The 19,852-nt window shown below is 47.8% G+C and overlaps 1 protein-coding gene across 2 annotated transcripts in view; it reads left to right on the plus strand.

Annotated features, from left to right (window-relative positions):
• Positions 1–234: 234 nt before the first annotated feature.
• Positions 235–19,852, plus strand: part of ISM2 (isthmin 2) — a 38,307-nt gene continuing 18,689 nt past the window's right edge. For both annotated transcript variants that reach the window (XR_014897382.1, XM_085317618.1), the window contains exons 1-5: positions 235–386; positions 16,085–16,345; positions 16,934–17,270; positions 18,454–18,594; positions 19,241–19,318. Coding sequence is in view for 1 of the 2 variants with exons in the window: in XM_085317618.1 (XP_085173744.1) it covers positions 249–386; positions 16,085–16,345; positions 16,934–17,270; positions 18,454–18,594; positions 19,241–19,318 (955 nt within the window). In the remaining variant the exon portion in view is untranslated. The remainder of the gene's footprint in view (positions 387–16,084; positions 16,346–16,933; positions 17,271–18,453; positions 18,595–19,240; positions 19,319–19,852) is intronic.

The raw sequence follows: 19,852 nt of genomic DNA on the forward strand, positions 1-19,852 counted from the left end.
AGCAAACTGCAAGAGAGATCAGAGGGAGCAGAGCAGGCGGGCAGACGCTGCCGCAGCCCCTGCCCGCTCGCCAGCCCGGCGCGGCCAGCCGCCGCCCGCCGCAGCGACCTGTGCTCTTCGCGCGGCTTTGCCTTGCTCCACTCCCTTTCTCCTTAAGGGACTGACTTTGCAATATTCGACTGTAGTGGGGAGGGTGTGCGTGCCTTGTGTGTGCGAGGTGGGGCGAGAGGGAGGGAAGGGAGGGAGAGATGTCTTGGATTAGAGGGAAAGTTGTGCTTATTCTAGGCTTTGTCTTTCTGACCACTTGCCTGACTGCGGTGAGAGGGCTGCCCGTGAGGAAGCAGCGCAAGAGTAGCCTCATGGAGCACAGCTCCAGGCTGGCAGAGGTAAGGAGCCGGCGCGGTGGGTCTCTGGGGGAGGATGAAGATCCCCTCGGGAGCCAGGGAGGATGCTGGGGTAGGCTCCCTCCTCACCAAGGGGCACCACCACCCTGGGTCACCTCTGGTGGGGCAGAACAGGGTGCTGTGGGAGCCCTGGACGCCAGTGACAGCCGTGAGGTTGTGGAGCTCCCCCTAGCCCTTTGGCATGAAAAGGAAGAGGGTGCGAAGGCCAAGGAAGGGAGCCTGCTGTCTGGGTTGGCCTCAGGACTCGTTGGGGTCAGTTGTACCTCTCCGGAGGAACACGCATCCAGCATGTATCATCCACAGATGGGCCCCATGTGGGGAGAGCTGTGGGTTTGTGTCCATCCTTCTCTGGGTTGTCTCTTTGCTCATAGAGGGGCAGAGTCCCTTCCCCACCTCCCAGATTTTGATATAGCCCCACATTTTTGCTTTGCACAGATGTTGCAGGAAAAGGGGCATGCCATGCTGTTTTAAATGCTGTGAGACGGGCTAAATGCAGTGACTCAACACACAGGAATATCTTTTACCTCCAGGGGGCAATATCCCTCGTAAGAAAGAGGAGTCCAGGCATAACCTGACCTACAGTAAAATTAGCAAGGTTTGTGGCTTACTAGGAACTCAGAAACTCCACTACAAAAATAAGACATGACAGACTTCAGCCACCATCCATCCTTCACGCTGAGATGAGCCTAGGGTAGATTCCAGAGTGGTCATGCTCTGTTTTCATCCAGCAGCCTGCACTGTTCAGATCATCCCTGCAGGCTGCCTCTGTAGTTTCCAAAGGCTGCAGGACTCAGTAAAGGTCCCTGCACTATGCCTCTCCTCTGAGAGCTGTATCCTGCCGAGCTTGGATTTAGGAGGTCTGTGCTTGTACAGCTGGGATTAGGGAAGGGAAAACTTTGGCAGGTGATGAGGGGCTTGTTAGATCTGGGAACAAATGGGTAAACCTGATGGGAATGGAAGAAAGGCAAATGGGGAAGAAACAAAAGCAAGCATGGAAATAGAAGGAAGGGTTTTAATAAGTGAGAACAGTAACAGGAGAATGGTTAAGGCAAGCTATTTTCTTCTAGAACTTTTCTCTAGAAAAAAAATGGTTCAGACAGAGCTGTGTTTTTAAAATACTATTTGTAAGAATGCTACTGCTAGAAAGTAAGTAAAAAGAATACTGTAAAAAATAACAATATGAGATTGATTAGGCCAGGGCAATTGCTTGCTGGCAATACTTGGTGAAAAGAAGTAGGTTTGAGCTAGCAGGTTGGTCAGACTAATAACAAATGTACTGAGTGATAGGCATGTTATGGGGGGCAGGGGATTTACCTCTCTGCTAGTTATTTTCAAAATTCAATGCTGATCCACACAGGAGTGATGCCGGCAGCTCCTATCAAGCACGTGAACTCCATTCCAGTATAAGATAAAGGGAGCAAACATTGAAAGTACACCTGCAGCACTTAAAACTTGGCCAATGAGCAAAAGGAAAAGAGGGCACAGGTTGTATTAAGGCTAAGCATCACTAGTTAAATTTGGTAATAGTTTTGTTTGGAGTGTGGAAGAAACAGATGAAAACCAGACTGCTGTAGATGCTACATGCTGTTGCACTGATAGTTCATAGTATGCTGATGATGTACTTTTCTGGAGAAACTTAAAGCATAAGTGTAGATGCTTCTTTGTTTACCAGAAGAATGCCAGACAGAACGTGCTCAGGCTGTTTGGCTGCAGACAGAATAAGAACTTAGGCTTGAAATCTCGAAAAATATCGTATCCCAGTTGCAGAGTTAGTGGGAGTTCCCCTCAGCATTAGAATGGGCCAGTGCAGCCCTCAGTCGTATTTGGATCTGTTTGTTTCTGTATCTTCTGGCAGTTTGAAGGGGGAGGATTTTAGGCAGAATACAATTAATTATTATCAATGTCAGGGCACTATGACTGACGCTAATTTACACAAAAACACCTATAGGAACTGATGAAACATTTGATTAGTATCTTGTAAAGTCTAGCTGAAAAAATCCAGAAGAGGCCACAAGCAAAGGATAGTGAAAAATGCCATGTTTTGAATTTGGACAGGGCGCTACAGGGCTGTCTCAGGCCCTTGTTTATCTGATGTCTATAATAGAATGGGAAACGAGTGCTGTTGTCAGTAAATGATTCAGAATAGGGGGTCTGTAATTGATTCTGAATAGGGAGCATTGAGTGATTGGGCAAAGACTGCGTTACAGCACTTACACAGCAGTGCCTTTGCCCTGGGACATTTTCTTCTTGGAGAAATACAAACATAAAGTAAGTTTGTAGGTAAATGTTTGAGAGTGGAGGTTAAACACAAATAAGAAATGATTTGCCTTGGGGTCTGTTAGTGCTTGCATTCATATTTCTGTCTTTTATGCCCTGAAGGATGCACACAGCAGAGATAAAATTGTAGCTATTGTAACATAATTACCAACATGCAGTGGCTGTGTTTTAGGAGGAAATTTTGGTGCATATGCATTTTGGAGATTTTGGAGTAGCCGTGCCCTGTTTGAACTAGAGTAAACAATACAAGCAAAACAGTGTGGTGGTTTAAAAATAATAATAATAATAAAAAAAGTAGCCAGAGTGATTTTTGGGTCATATGCACAGATGGTTCATGTTGCGAAGCTGATAGGCCCTGTCTCTATGGCAGCAGTGCAACCACATCTGGAATATTGGTTACATTATGGATAATGCCATACAGATGTGGGTAGAATGAAGCAGGTCTGGAGACAAAATATAGAAATGAAAGAGTAGATAGGCAATTAAAATGATTAAACAATTACATAAAGTTGACCTGTTTTAATGTAATCATTTAAAGCAAACACTTTTCCTCTATTCAAAATTAAATGAGAAATTTTTGTAATCATACTGAACCTCAGAGTTGCACTACTGTATTAAAACAATTTAGATAAAAATATTAAGCACATTCCTCAAATTTCTGAGTTAGGAGGTCTCATAATACAAATGTATTTCAAATGTACAACGTTGCTGAGTTACTAGAAAATGGGGAGTGAAGGCAGTCCAAGGAGAGTAGAGTCAAAGGAGTTAAAAGGAAAAGTCAGGTGGGCCCAATGGAGAATTTCATAGTGGTGGATTGCCAGGAGACTGTAACTGGGGTAGCCCTGTCACTTGGGGACCCTGACATCATCTGGCCAGTGCATGAGAAGACTCTGGCACTGGGAGCACTGGAGTAGTGGGTACATGGTCACTGCAGTGCTGAGGCCTGTGGGGAGGGCCTACCTTGATGTCACCTCACAGCTCCCAAATCTTTCCTGGCTTTCCCCAGGAGCTCCCTTTTCATGAAGCCATTCTTCCTGCAAGGGCTCACCTGGGCATGAGTGGGCAGATGTTCCCACTGGAGGGGACTGCTATAGGTTGTGGCAGTAGCAGAGTCATTTTGCCTACAGATGTGCTATTTACCTTTTCATTTCTTCAGAAATTAAGCGTTCTTGTCTCTGGCTTTGTCCTTGGTGGAGATTGGATTTGTGGGTACAAAACATGCACTGAAGCATCCTTCCACTCTGAAAGGGGCTCTTTATGCGCCTCCTTTGTAGAAATTTCCTTTTGAGGAGTGCCAAATTATCTTAGCCAACACAACTGGAAACTCTCCCACCCTGGGGCTGAGTCAGGAGCAAAAACAATGGGGAGCTGAGTGTAGGGAACCTGTGAACAAGGGGTCTTCTTCCCTTTTCACTGCACAAATAGGTCTGAGTTTCTATTGTCAGAATCAAAGGGGATCCTGTAAAAGGCACATGTAAGGGGAAGAGATTAGGCATAAATTGCCCCACAGGGCATTGCTTGGCTCTTTGGATTTCCAACGGGAAAAGCCATTGTCAATAAGCAAGGTGCTCTTTAGGAAGGACTCTCACCTCTGTTTCACTTGTGGTCGGCAGTAACCAATACTTCCCTCTGTGCTATCCTTCCAGCAGCTGAAACACCAGGTGAGCACAAGGCAGGATGATCTTCCCTTTAAATGTAAACCAGGCTGGGAGACTTGCTGTGCCTCCAGCCATGCCTCCTCCGTGCCAATTTGAGGCACACAAGCAAGGCAATGTGGGGAGTGTTCTGGGGAACAAAATCTGCCCTGCTCTTGGCAGTGTCTTGGGCGTGGGGAGTGAAAACCAGGAATCTTTTGTTTCATATTATATGAATGAATGTTCTTTCACTGAGAATAGATCCTGAATAAGACACCCAACCACCTCTCCCATAAGGAAGCCTGAGAATCATCTAAGCTAGTCATGACAGCAAGGTGGACTGTGCTGTTGATCTCCTCCAAAGCAGGTTTTGTTGCCCAGAGACTCTGTTTTTATCGAAAATACTGAAAATTACAGCCAAGAAGCAGGGAATTGATTGCAGCAGTGTTTGTATGTGAAAATATTTCTGTTTCAGACTGAAACCTGTAAGGACTTTTTTTCCTTTTTTTTTTGTTTTTTTGTCTTTTTTTGTTAACAGAACATTTTTGCAGGGAACCTTCATTGGTTATTGGATTACTGCGAGAGCTGGACCTCTTCAGCCTGGGGAAGAGAAGACTGAGGGGGGATCTTATCAATGTGTATAAGTACCTGAAGGGAGGGTGTCAAGGGGACGAGGACAAACTCTTTTCAGTTGTCCTGTGTGACAGGACAAGAAGCAAGGGGCAGAAATTGAAGCACAGGAAGTTCCACCTGAATGTGAGGGGGAATTTCTTCACTGTCAGAGTGACAGAGCACTGAAAGAGGTTGCCCAGAGAGGCTGTGGAGTCTCCTTCTCTGGAGATATTCAAGGCCCGCCTGGATGCAACCCTGTCTAACATACTCTTGGTGACCCTGCTGAGCAGGGAGGTTGGACTAGATGATCTCCAGAGGTCTCTTCCAACCTTACTGATTCTATGATTCTATGATACTTTTACATAGCCAGCTGTAGAAATCAACCTGCATGGTATGTGTCAGAGTTGCTCTGTTCTTGTGAGTTCCATGTGTGTAGGGACTCTTTGGATTTGTCTAAGAAGCTGCTTAGCTTAAGACATGAAAAGGCTAAAAGGCTGGTGATTCCATGCCTCAGGGTTGCAAGTGGCTCTTGGTGTGAGAGGCAACAACACTTGGACTGTAAGTTGTTTTCTTCAGTCTCCAGCAGAAGGATAAAGCTTCAAAGGGAACAAAATGCAGTAAATTTGATTATTGCTGCCTTCTGCTGGTCTCCAGCATTACTAGTTGAGAGTGAGGCCAGGAGCCAACTGCAAAAAGCCAGGCAGTAGTACTGCATGCAGGGCAGAGGAGGTAAGCTGGGAGAAGTAGGTTTATCTTCCCTTGGATTAGAAGTAGTTAGCTGGCATGATCTGCTGGGCCTTATCTGGAGCACAGTACTTAAGGTGTGAGGCAAGACTAGGAACACATCCCGAGCCTCAGGATCCAAGGCACGTTGCTTTTGTCACATACAAGGCAGGGGAGAGCATGGCACATGTCAAAGGTATGCTGCCTTCCAAATGCCTCAGCCAGCCCAAGCAGTGGCATGACATCTTTAAATGGTAGAGTGCAGAGGGATGAATAACAAGTATTTGTGGGGTGGGCCAGTAGTGTCCCCTGAGCAGAGGGTCAGCACCTCTTCATCTCTCTGAGATAACACTGCCAAGGGCTCTTCTCTCTCCCCCTCTGCTTCTGCAGCCAGCCAGCCCCTACAATTACTCCTGGTGGTATAGCCAGAGAGTCTGCATCCCCTCCAAGGCTTTCTTCTGAGCACTATGGTGCCTTCCATCCCTTTGGTTTGCAGTGGCTTCCACAACCTCTCAGCCAAAAACCCAGTGTGCCACTCTGTGTGATATCTCCAGTAAGACAAGATTTTGTACAGATATCTTCATGTCTGCCTTCCCTTCTTCCCCTCCCGCCCAATCCTGGCAACACTGTAGGTATATTGCACAGTTAAGCTGGCTTAAAAATCAAAGCTCCCCTTAAGGGAGCAACCAAATCTTCTTTCCCAGGGAGCATTAGTGGAGTGTCTCACTGCACGCCTGCCAAAAAGGTGATGGGGGAGGTGCAAAAGGTATGTGGGCACTGGAGTCTGGCAGCTGCCTGTCAGCATCAGCTGGAGTCTCAGGAGGAGTTTGGCTTCCCCAGTGCCTGAGATGACACCTCAGCTATTGAGCTTACCCTGGGGAACCTTGTGCTTCTCCTTCTGGGCCCTCAGGGTGGGCTGGGGTTCTGGTGTTGGAAATGTGGCTGAGGAGAAAGTGCTGAGTTAGATATCCAGGTACACCCCATTGAGAAGCATGTGGGAAGCACAACTCCCATTCTGGGAGTGACTAAGAGGAAAACGTTTTAAAGTTTTACTGAAATGTATCATTTGTTTTTAATCGTTAAGACTTGAATGAGAAGCAAGATCTTAGCTGTAGCCCCCAGAGCTGTCACTGTCCTGGGGTTACAGCTAAGGTCCAGCTGGAAAATTATGCCAAAATATAAAGGAGGTATCAGTGGGGACTAAGGTGTTGGGGAAGCAGAGTTCTCCTTCTAGAGAGAACCTTAGCTTATCTCTGACTTTGGGCTTGTCTCTGCACCCCTGAAAGTGTCAGATTCTCATTTGGTAAGAAAAAAGGTATTTTTTCTGAGGCACTTGGATATAGTAGAAACTATCCTCAAAAAGCTCATGAACAAAGGAGTTAAAAATAGCACAGGCTGGAGCCAGAGGGGAAGGGTTTCCTTACCCTGGCATCCCTTTCTTCACAACATGCTGACAGAAAGGAGTCATTAAATCCCATCACCTGACTGGAGAGGAGACTTGGCAGCACAAGGCAGCTGCTCATGTGCTTTTATCCTGAACATACCATGGGTGATCACATGGGGGCATCCACTGAGGGGACTATGTCCATGAAGAGGCTTCAAAATGACCCTGGGAGTTGCTTTAGCCTGTGAAGGAGGTGGTAGCCACAAGGGCATGGGGAGGATAAACCTTAACGTGCTGGTCTTTTTCATCTGGTTGTCATCAAAGCCTTCAGCAGCTGTGAAAAGTGTATCTCTGGAAGGCCTTCTCCTATGGTATAGCTGCTTAAATGCCGAGGTTACAGTCAAGGTAGCAGGGCTCCTACAAGGACATCACCCTGCCGATGCCAGCTTGTCTGCCAGGCCATTGGAAGGCACTGAGGAGCTGATGCAGAGAGAGGCTGAGCTTGTTCTGCTCTGCCAGTCATTGCTAGGGAGCTGCAGATTAAATGCCTAGGGGACAAGGGGGCTGATTTCTGTGAAATGTCCCTAGTCTTGCTCTCCTGGAAAGTAGAGATGCAGAGGCCAAGAGATGCCTGGATCCCTTTCCTGCAGGGCACAGAGTTGCTCTGGGACCAACTTGGGCACCCATTTTGTTGAAGCAATCCCTGATGGATATACCTCTGGTTTATCTGAAAAGCATCAGAACCCCAGCTACAGAAATGCAGCTCGTCCCTTCACTTGGCCCTGTGCTTCCACTCTTGCCTTGGCTTCTCCCAGCAGCTGCCATGCCCTGCTCCCAAGGACAACCACATCCTGGAAGTGTTCCTCCCCAGCCTTTCCTTACTGTGGTCCTTAAGCCTGCTGGGGAGCACCCATTCTGTGCACTTTGTGGCATTGCTGGTGAGTTTAAGGAGGCCAGGGTTACAGAGTGTCTTGCTGCCACTGCAAAACAAGCCCATGACTCTCCCGGTGCAGCTGGCATGCAGTGCTTGGGCAAGGGGAGTAGGGCCACCCAGCTGTCTCACCTGCCGTGCATTCCCCCCTCCCCATTCCTCACTTCAACATCTTCCAGTAGGTTGGGGTGGCAGACTTTGGTCTGGTTCCTCCGATTACTCTCTTTGAGAAAAAGAAATCCAGACAGCTTCACAGGAATGACGGCAAGTTGTTTGGAAAGGGGAGAGGGGGGTGGAGGGAACAGGGGCGCTTGCTTTGCTGTGTTTGGATTTTCTTCCTTTCACAATTTTGCCTGAGCTGCGATGGTAGCAGCAGCTGGAGCAACTGAAAGGTTACGGTGTACAGGTGAACAAATGTGTATCAGTAGCTAAAACAAGTTAATGGTTACTAAAGCACGTGTGGTTTAGAGCTGGAACAAGTTAACAGCAACTCAGTCAGATGCCTTAAGATTTTATGTGTATTATAACAACTATGTTAACAGAAAGCATGTGCCCTAGTGGAGATTGTGCCAGAGAGCATAGGAGGATATGGGTGTGCATCTGCTGCCTCTGCAGGGAAATGGGTGGTGTGCAGGAGGCGCCAGGTGCCTGGGTCCAAGCTCACAGCCACTTTGTCCTCGGAAGCTGCTGCGTTCAGTGCTTCTCTCTTTCAGCAGGCAGGACCTGCCAAGGGTTAGCCCCCAAACCTCAGTGTTTGAGCACAATCTCACATTGTGGGGAAGGACAGGGCTGTGGAACCCAGGGTGCTTCTCTGGGATGCTGTTGTGCTGCTAAATAGATGCCTTCCCTTTTCTGTGACAACCTACTGTTTATTCAGAGTGGGAGGCAGAGCAGTCTGTCCTGGGCAGCATGTCAGGAGCAGAAACAGAGTGGTGGCAGCTTTTGGGGAACCTTCCTGGAAGGCTACTTTCATGCGAATGGCATGGGCTCTCTCTCTGGCCTTGCCCCTGGCTATGTGAGAGACCTTGGGCAAGGAGTTAGAAGACATTTATGGTAGAGAAGCACCTGTTTGTGACATTGAGGAGGGCAACAACAATGCATCAAAATAGCTGAAGAGCCACTAGACACTTAGTTGTCCTGCTTGAGTCACAAGTATCCTGGGAAATTGTCTGAGGATGGCAAGAGCAAGCTATCTGGCTGTGCACCTGCAGGAGTGCCTGCTGCAAAGGGTGCTAGACGTGAGAGGGCAGGCTGTGCAGATGGGATGTGTGGCAAGGAGCACTCACGGCCACTCAGCCAGCTGCCCCAGTTTCAGTTTTACACAAAGCTAACCATGCTGTGTCCTTCCTCCTTTCCCAGTGCTGCACACTGTTGTTTCTCTGTTCTGTGGTGTCTTCTGCAYCAAATATGGTTGTATCTGGGAAGCAATGTAGTTATAGACCATGGAAAGCATTTTGTGATTAAAATTGTCACAAATGTGAAAATAAATGTGAAAAATGAGGAATTCCTTGATATTGACACCTGCAGGTCCTTTTTCAAGACAAGTGGAATAGACTATTTAGAAAAGAGGATGATTCCATATGTTCTGAAGTGTTCTGATAACTGCATGAAAATTACAGTCCTGAAGGTGTAATAGTTATCTCCACCACTCACAGTTTACTGCCAGCTCCCACCAGTCTATAATAAACAGGACTGTTGCATACAAGTGATATCTATTCCATGAGTACTTGAAGAACTCTTTCAAAAAATAAAGGAAGTTGTTCAGGTCTTCATTTAAAATTAATAAAGACCCAAACTTGTATGCCAGTTGATCCTTAGCTGGACTGGTGAAGACCCAGCAATTGAGAGATACTGGTCCTGCTCTTTGCTGTGACCAAATCTCTCTCTTTGACAAGCTGGCTTTTTGCACTGAAGGGGACTTTCCAGTATCAGGGACAGGTCCTGGTCAGAAGGGGCTTTTGTGGTTTCTTATTGGTCTCTGCTGGACCTAGCAATTTGTCCTTGTGTGATTCCTGCCTGTCTGGTGGTGCTTCTCAGCTAGGTGTGCTCAGGAGTCCAGGCAGCCCTAGAGTTAATCCAGATGTACATAGTCTGATTTTCTCTTTTGGGCTTTGCAGCAGAAGGCTGGACTGACAGACAATGACTGTGTCGGCACCCTTCGGTGTCAGGCAGTTTGCAGTGGAAGTCACCTTGACCATGCCCATAGGAATGGAGCTAATACTATTGCCAGTGCTGGACCTGCACTGAAGCCCCCTTCACTAATAGAAGTGTAACCAAGTGCAGAAGTGGGCACTGGAGGTGTCTGATGCCTTAATTTGCCAAAGGAGCTACCAGAGCTCCTTTGTGAAAACCTTGAGTGATGACTCCTATTATATCTCTCATTTATAAGTCAAAAGATGTTGTTTCTGACTGTTGGGATTGTAGCTAAGGAGCTCTGCCAATAACAAGCACAGGATAGCATCTTTGCTTTCCCAATTTTCTCTTATGTGTCCACCCTGCTTTGATGCCACTAGCAGCAAATTATGTTTTGGCACAGTTCTGGAAAATCTATTAAACAGGCAATGAGTTAATTGATAGTGGAGGTCACTTCCCTCATGTGCAGCCAGTTGCTTTTCCATCTAGCTGAAGACTGTGCCGGTGAACAGATTATTAGGCGTGAGAATCAAACTCTGGAGGTTAAAGCAGTCTCAGTTGGCTGGGCTAAAAAAGACATTTCTTTTAGCAGTGTCTGTCATGGGGTCATCAACCTGAGACATTCCCAGTGCTATGGAAGGGGGACAGAGAGCAGCACACTGAATTGGTTCCTGCTGATTACTCTGCTGTTTAATGCTGGAATTTTCCATTCTTTTAAAGACTGTCAACATTGTTACTTATTAGCACTGGAATAATCTCCACATTTCCCCCACTCCTACCAGTGAAAACTCTTCTGAATCTTTCTATAAATGATCTGACTGAAGCCAGAGAGCTGCCACCACCAGCCAGGCTGAAGCAAACAACCAATGCCTCTCTATGCCAGTAGCTTTATAATAAAACTCTGTTCTGGAATTAGTCTCGTTTGGTTTCAATTCAAAGAAAATTTTCTTTTTTGAGAATTTACTCCTAATCATTGCAGCTTATCTAGGTGAATGTAGAGGGGGAAAAATGTTTTCTGTTTTATAGTTGGCTAATTTGTAAGTGGGCAGATTTGCTACAAATTGCAAGGCATTTTAAAATATTGGAGAGAGCTTGAGGGAAGCGTAGGAAGACATAGACTCAACTGAATATACAAAAAAGAAATAGTTCTTCTGGCTAGGTTCTTGTTTCAAAACTATGTTCCAAGGAAATAAAACATGAGCAATAGTCATTAAGCACCAAAACCACATTCCTTATAATTATATCCCACAGTGCTGCACTGGCCGTTAGCAGATATGTCATTTTTTTATTGCAGTGTTAACGAGCCCAAAGTACAACCTGAATATTGCCTCTGATCTGACTCCTGCGTGCACAAACCCATTTGGTTCAAGCTAAATGAGTTTATGTTCTCACTAATTGGCTCAAGGTAGGGTACGGGTGGAAGCTGCTGCACCGAGCTTGTTACATAGCAGTGCTTACTCTGCACCACTAGTGCACAGACTCCAGGATGATACTGAAGAATGTGCTGGAGGCAAAGAATATTTTTGGTTTTGGTGGCAGCAGAGAAGTTGTGGTTTCGATTGTCATAGGAAAACAGCATGCAGGACTGATTTATTGATGTTCCCAGGCTTTAAATTGCTGTGGAATCTGATGTCTGACATCTCTAATCATTTTTATGTAAAAGCTGAATTTTACTTGCTTAACAAAGGTTTGGTTTAGAGTCTTAGACAAGTTTATAGCCAAGTTGCAGATTTTAAGACCAGAAGAAATCATTAGATCCTCCAATATCCTCCATAGCACAGATGTTGTACATATTTGTTAAGCCCAGTAACTTGCATTTGACTGTCTCCACAAGAGATGTTGCACTTTCCTTGTTAGCTTACTCCTATGGTTAATCACCTGCAGAATTAAAAAACATGATTCATATTTCTCAGTTGAATTTGTTGCATTTTGACTCATAAATGTTGGTTCCCATTATGTGCTTCTGTTCTGGATTAAAGAATCTCTGGTGCCTGTCAGGTCATTTCCTTAAAGAACTGGGAAATCAAGTCATTGCTTTATCTTTTCAACAATAGATTGAATTCTACAAATCTATCACTGGCAAAGTCTTTTTATTCCTTGAATTTCTTCTGCTCTCTTAATCACCTGCAGATTTCCAAATGACTTCAATGTCATTTGTGTCATTTAATGTGTATGGACTAGAAATGGAAAAACATCAGCTTTTAGTCTTTAGCGATTAGGTGTGGACTCTCCCTCCTCTTTCCCGTATTCCATGTTGTCATATATAAAGCAGGCACAACACTGGGGTGAATTGCTATTCAGTTTCTTCTACTTCCTAATGTCTTTGCTGAGTTTGTGCCCAAAAGGGTTTAGATAGTCCTATATGCAGTATAGCCTGGGACTATTCAGAAAGGATTCAGGAATAGTAGGAAGGCAGGTGTGATCAGAGTGTTTGGATTTTGTTGTCTTCAGTTTAAGCATGATTTTTGCAAATAGAAACCACAAGTTCTTCTAGAGTTCTGGAAAGCTGAGTTCCAACCCCATAAAATCTTTGTTCCAAGCCAGTTAGCATATTGATGTGCTCATCAAGTGTGTGTAGAAGGAGCTGGTGCTGGGCTAGTGGAATTACCTGCTCAGTTTTTTTTTTTTTTCTTTTTTTTTTTTTTTTTTCTCGATGCTGGCTGGTTGCAGAAAAAGGCTAGAATTGGGAAGCAGGCATGAGATACTGATGAATTCCAGACACTATGCTTTCTGCTTCTGATGTTTGATGGGAAAAATGCTTCCCAGTGGTAGACAGATGAGAGCTGCTGACTGCTAGGTTTGCCATGGTTTACTGATGACGAGGCTTGCTTTGTTTGCAGTTTGCATGTATACGGTTGTACCAGCTGACTGACCAATTGACTGAGAGTGGGCTTTGGGATGCCTACTGAGAACAGGCAGTGGGACACATGCTTAGACCAGAGAGGACTCTGCTGGACCAAAAGACTCGGAGCCAGTGGTCTCAGCAAATGCGTTCTTTCCCCTGAGCCCCAGAGCAAAGAAATACCATTTTCACTCTAGACAGGCAAACTTTTCTTTTTCATTAGCTAATGCACTGTAATAGTTTAGTTCAAGGCTTGACGGCTTTATCCAGCTGTTCCTTATGTAGGACTGAGAAGAGAATTGGTATTGTATGGCGGTGGTGCAAGCCTCTGGGGGGCTGTCTGTGTCATTGGTGGGAGCTCCTCAGCAAGGAGCAATGTGTCGGCAGTGCAGTAAGCACAATGCAGTGAGTAYGGATCATGATGCAGTGAGTGCAGTGAATGGGAGAGTTTGCTGGGCCTTGTAAGACCTGGATGCAATCCACAGTTCAAGAAGATAACTTAGTTGGCTGGGGCAGGGCGTAGTGTGGGAAATTGATCATGAGGAACATCTTTTGATTTAGGGCCAAATCTTAACCAAGAGAAGCCTCAGAGCGAAGCACATGATAGTGTTGGGGAAGAGCTGGATTGCATAGTGTAGTGACCATTACTGAAAGAGCTATGCTCATGAGACCTTGTATTGCAGAGTCTGCACGGGTGCTGTTATCTTTTCAGTGGCTGTTGCACATGCAGTAAAGGGCAAGGAGCATCCCTCAGTCAAGCTCCTTGCTAAGATTCAGATAACAATGCCATTTTGGGGCTGGGGGCAACAGCTGGGCAGCTGGCTGTGGAAGCAGATAGTGAACAAACAACTCCTTGCCAGAAGTCCAGATTGCTGGAGGTCACAGCAGTAGAAGTGGGGCCATCAAGAGTGAACACCCTGAGGGGCCTTTGTGCTTCCAGAGGATTTGGATGCAGAGAAAGTGCTATTTACACTGCAACACTCTCTCAGCCAATTCCTCTGCAGCAGGTTGTATTTTCCCTGTGAGAATAGTACTCTGAATTTCCTGAATATGTTTGGGTATACAATCTGAATTGGGCACTGAGTGTAATTTTGGAGACTTGGTGTCCATTCCTGGCTCTATCACTGTGAGATCTTTGAGTGAACTCAAATCTTATTTCTCAGACCTCAGTTTCCATGTGCATAAAATCGGGGTTGTCTGTGAAATGAACTTACCCAGTCTTGTTAGGCTCCTTGCAAATTATCCATGAATGCCAGCATTGTAGGGCATTCCCTCATACAGAGTTTGAGTTTGGCACAGTCTGGAGTGCCACATGCAGCTGGACGCAAAGCTACCACTAGTGACCAGTGTCCTGTGGCTAGTGCTAGCAAAACACGTATCTGGCTGTGCGGGATATGGCCTAGTTTACATTCCCATGTTCCTGGAAAGCCAGATGGGACTGGAGGCCTTTAAGAGGGAGCAGACTTGTAACACCATGCTTGTGAGCTGCTCAGAGCTAGGCAGCCTGCTTACCTCCAGGATGGCATCCTGAGAGTCTCCATGGTCAGATATCCTCAGGAGTGGCCAGACCCACACCCCATCACCACATTCCCATTCACCAAAGCAAGGCCTCCTCCTTACTCATCTCCCTGCAGTGAAGTCAAGCTCTGGGAGCCAAGGAGGTACCAGCACCTTATTACGACAGGGTTGCTCAGACTAACTTGCACTGGGGCTGGGTAGGGGCCAGGGCATACTGCTGTCCAGCAAGTCAAGGTGGGGTGGTGACCCTGATCCATGACAGATTAGATAAAATCTCTTCCTCCTCACTAGCCATTGTTTTTCTGCCCCAGTGCAACCCATCCTGAGCTCTTCTGGCTTGAGATGCACTCCAGGGCAGCATGGAGGGGTCAGGGCACCCTGGAGTATGGTAGGTCTACCCATAGGGCAAAGGTGGTCTTCTTGACTTGCAGAGCTTGTCTGGTCTGTTCTCCTTGCTGTTTTGCCTTCTTCCAGGGTCCTTTTTGCTTCCAGCCAGGGTGCCCTTGGGCATAAGAGGGAGAACAGGGAGATCTGGCAATAGGCTGAAGCAGAGAGACCAGTGGCAGAAGGGCTGGCACAGAGCTGGGCATCTTTCTGCATGGTTTTAGACAAGGGTTCAGGGAAGGCAAAGGAGTGGAAGGGGAAGGGGCAGGCAGAGGGGTCCAACTCTGCCAACTTTCTGTTGCTTGTCAATGCTGGAGGAAGTCCTCCCTGCTATGGAGAGACGGCAGCTTCAAAGGCTCTTCCTGGGCAGTGCAACTTCCCCTCTCTTCCCACAGCCCTCTCTTCAGGGTCCATCTGTTAAAGTCTGTCACAGTCCTTTCCCCACATCCAACTCTGCTCTGCTCAGACCAGCAGTGTCCCTGCTGCTCTTTTCCCTTCCCTGGGGGAGGGGGATGCAGGCAGCAGAGCTTTGATGTGCAGGCACAGGGCTAGCAGACAGGCCTCTGTGTGTGCTCATGAGAGCCTGGCCTGGCTCCAGCTGCCTTTGAAGTGCTCCAGTGATCAGGATGAAAGGGAGTGGAGTCCTTCCTTGACCCATCTGGCTCTAATTGCAGGTAGAAATGTCTCTTTGCATCCCTCATGGGGAGGGTTGCTCCACTCTCTTCCTTAATCCCACAGCTCTTGCCTGAGCTGGTGCAAGGGGCAAGAACTTGGGAACAAAGAGGTTTTCAGCTGAGCAGCCAGAAACAGCAGCTGCTTGTGGAGATGCTGTGGATTTGGGCCCCTCCACTCTGAATGTTGAGGCTTAGGGCCCTGCAAATCTTGGGGACAGCCTTGCCTTGGCCCTGACTATGGTGGGGGGAGGCTTTACCAGCCGTCTCCGATTTCTCRGATGCACTAAAGCCTGCTGTCCCTTTGACTTGCACCCTTTCACGCCAGTGCACGTTCAGTGCAGAAACGAGTATCGTGGGAACTTGGCACGAGCTATTCCATTTGTCAGGGTTCATCCAGCTGCTACTGGCCTGGTCGCGCTGCAACCCCCGCTGGGAGCACAAGTGGGCCCTGGCATATATGTGTGTATGCTCCTACCTGCTGCCTTCGCTGGGCAGCTGTTTGCTCCCAGCACTGCCACCCTGAAGGAGATGTCTGGGGACCTGTCCTCACTGTCTCTTCCCTGTCCAGGTATCTGCCTCGTCTGATCCCCGTTTGGCCAGGGACAAGGAGCAGCCCACATTGGGCAAGGCATGGGGCTTGAGGCAGAGCGGGCAGGCTGGCCTACAGCAGCACAGGCGCCGCTGGGCTGTTCAACAGGCTGTGAGGAGTGTGGCGGTGCCCCAGCCCAGCGGTGCTGGCCAGGAGGAGAACCTGCCCTTTGTATTGGACCTGCAGAGCTTACCGGGGCTGGCCAACGTCGATCTGAGTGCCCAGAACCCAAATATCCAGGTGGGGAGTGGGCCTGAGCAGGCCATGGGGTGCTGTGAGCCAGTCATTGCTTGTGCTCCCTTATTGCCTTGTTTGATTTCCTAACAGGAATGCTTTTTTGAGCAGGAGTCCATTTCCTGGACTCCATGTGGCTGCTGCCGTGTATCTTTATAAATATCTCTTACGTGCAAATAACTGGCACTGATAAATAAGCTCCTTGCAGAAGGAGTTTATTCATGGTCATTCTCCCTGCCCTCCAGAGCCCCTCTCCGTAGAGCAGGAGTAGAAGTCCCTAAGAGGACAGTCTCTCCATTTCTGCGTATGTATCTAAGTGCTTACTCTCTACTGTTTTGGTGACCACCAGAAACCTTTGCCAAACTACTGAGATGCTGCAGTCAGTGCCTCCCACTCTGCTCCTCCTCAGTCCCTCCAGGTGAGTGAGACCTATCACATTCATTGCACTAGTTCCATAGACCAAAGCAATTTTGATCTCTCAGGCCAGGAGTCAATGCACAGACTGGAATATTTCTCCCTGCTTCAGGGAATGTCCAGCAGCTGGGCAGTCAGCTGTGCCCTGGCTAACTGCCCTGCCTGTGTCTTATTTCTCAGGTGACCATTGAAGTGGTAGATGATCCTCAGGCTGAGATGGAGATGGACTTGTTGAAGGAGACGAGCAATGACTGGTCCCTGACATCCTCTGGGTGGTTATCCCACAAAGACCTCTTCTGGCCCCTCTTCTGGGAGTACACTGACCCCATTGAGGAAGAAGAGGATAACAACCTAGATGTAAGGGACAGCGAAGAGGAAGAAGATGAAGAGGAGGAAGAAGAAGATTACATGGCAGAGTATGAGGAGGAAGAGTCCATGTTAAGTGGAGTGGGAGATGACTGGGACCAGCAGTGGCCCAGGCAGAAGAACTGGATCTTTAAGGAAAAATATAATTACGGTGAGTCCCCTTAAGCCCCATGCAGCCAGCAGCCACCCTGCAGACCTCTGTTCTCACCTGCCCAGCCTGACTACAGCTCTCCCTGTGCTGCTAGGAAAGGCACAGCAGTCAGTATTTCCCAGGTACTTCACAGCAAGCCAACAGTGACAGGAGGGACCAGCATCCTTGCAGAGAAGATCAGAACATGCTGGTGCTCAATGGCTGTTTAAAAAATAAGCAAGTACCTGGGGAGCAACCCCAGCATCCACCTGATCCTGTGGGCAGCCAAAAATGCCAGCGTCATGGTGGGGATGTCCCTTGCATGTAATCAGATCTGAGTGCAGATTCTAGCGAGGGCACATTCAGACTAGAAAAAAAAGTATAAATGTTTAGTGGCAAGTGTCACTATCATTGAAGCAGCTTTCTGAGATTACATCAGTGCCTGAAGCCTTTGCTGCAGCTTGGACATATCCGGGGAGTGGAGCTGCAGAATATCAGGTGCTTGGTCTTGGGCGGGTGGAGAGGCCTGGGAGCATAGTAACTCCCACCTTGAGTTTCTCACCTAAGAGTGCACAACCAGCCGGTTTGTTTAACTGTCATGGCCAGTCCTTTGGGCAGGTACAGTGAGGAAGAGGATGAGCAGGCAGTGATGCCCTACTGGAACAGTAAGGCCATGAGCAAAGCCACAGAAACTAAAAGTCTGGTTTTTACATCAGTGCTTCTTCCTATGCCTCCTGTCTGACTTCTCCCTGCAACAGCAGGGGAAGGAGTGAATCCTATACTGCAAATATATTCCCAGACTCAGACCACAACCGAGCAAGGGTTCCAGCCATCTCCACTATGTGGGAATCCTGATTACTTCCTACAGCAAGTCCAAGAGCGAGGACTTGGCTTTGAGACAATATTTATTGAAGATAGAATTGCAGCTTTAAGGAGAGTCATGGGGCTGGTGGCAAAGCCTGGCAGTCAAAGCTCTGAGGTTGCTTTCCTGGGTTGCTAGTGAAGGCATGTTTGGCTCTTGATATCACTTGGCAGGATACCTCAGGGTCCATCCGGATGCCCCAGGCAGCACTGGCCCTGCTTGCCTCTAAAAAGCATCTCAGGGACAAGACAGGTCTGAGCGTGGCCCAGGGACCATGAGTGGCTCCAGGCTCCTATCCTGTTGAGGCTTTACACAAGATTCACTGCTCTCTGCCTCTCCTAGACTATGAAGATGAAGAGGAATGGAGCCCTTGGTCCCCTTGCAGCCTCACCTGTGGCAGTGGCAATCAGAAAAGGACCCGGTCTTGCGGCTACGCCTGCACAGCGACAGAGTCGAGGACGTGTGACCTGCCACGCTGCCCTGGTGAGCCTCAGTCTTTATCTGTTGGATGCCATCCAAGCCCCTGTGCAGGGCTGGTGGTCCACGTGTCATGGCAGGGCAGACTGGGCTTTCTGCTGGGATGGGGAGGGAGGGTTACGCAGGGCACAGGCTGCATCTGGCTCAGGGAGATCTCTTGTTAACAGGTAACAATGGGATGCTTATTCAAGAAATGTACACACCAGCCCCCATAATTTTTGCCCTCTCCAGAATTAAAATGCCATATTCCTCTTCTCCTGGGCACACTGTTCATGCTTCAAGAACTAGTTATATTTACTGTGGTCTTGGTTAATGAAAACGATGACTCATTTCTACTAAGAACAGGTGGAGCTCCATAGCCCATAGATCATGAAGCAAGGCGAGCTTGAAGTCTGCCCTCTTGCTGTCTGTGAGCCAGCTCTATCCATTGGGCTTTGTGTAACCCACAGTATTAGACCCTTTTAGCATAGGCTGTCCTGCATGTCTTCCTGTTGGACCTTCCGTGCACAGGACAGTGTCATCAAAGGCACGAAGGAGAGAAGAGGTTAAAAGATGGACAGCATCTGCTACCTTTATGGAGTAAAAAAAAAAAGACCCTGTCACCCTACCTGGTGTTCATCCTGGCCCTTTACTTTGTCTTTTCTCTCTCAAGGAGCAGAGGGAGAAGTGGCCTTCCCCACAGAGGAGACTCCTTTTAAAAGTGACAATACAACAGAGCTGTTTAACTCAGGTCAGCCTTTGCTTCTTCCTCGTAATCAGGGCCTGGGTGCTTTCTGTGTAAAACCCTATGGGAGATGTAGCTGGCTAGCTCAGAGTGCTCTGATCAAGGGCTCCCAGATCTGGTATGAGAATCAGTCTTTTCACTGCTACATATAAACTCAGCTGTGTTGTAGCTAGTCATGTTGGGATACCATTTACCTTACAGTCCTATTTTATGGTGTGCTAGTTGAAACTAACTTGCCATGTGCCCTCCTGAATCTTACTTGTGGTGCTGACACTGCCAGCCTACCTCCAGTAGCGACAAACAGTGGGTGCACTGGGCAGAGTCCCCTGCTAGGGGCAACTCTCTGCTCTGGAGGGAAGCTCCTTCTTGGTCTGTCACTGCCCTTGAGGGTGGAGCAAGATGATGTTTCTGGCCAGCCTCCCTCAGCACCTGCTCTATCAAGTAGCGTGGTAGCTTCTTTCTAGTGGCTGCTAGCTTGTCTAATTGCAGGCAAATGGCAAATGCTGGCTGGATACAGAGCTAGGCTGGTTGATCATACTC

The sequence above is a fragment of the Rhea americana genome, unplaced genomic scaffold, assembly GCF_003343005.1.
Source record: "Rhea americana isolate MKP2758 unplaced genomic scaffold, rheAme1 scaffold_5, whole genome shotgun sequence".
NCBI lineage: Eukaryota > Metazoa > Chordata > Aves > Rheiformes > Rheidae > Rhea > Rhea americana.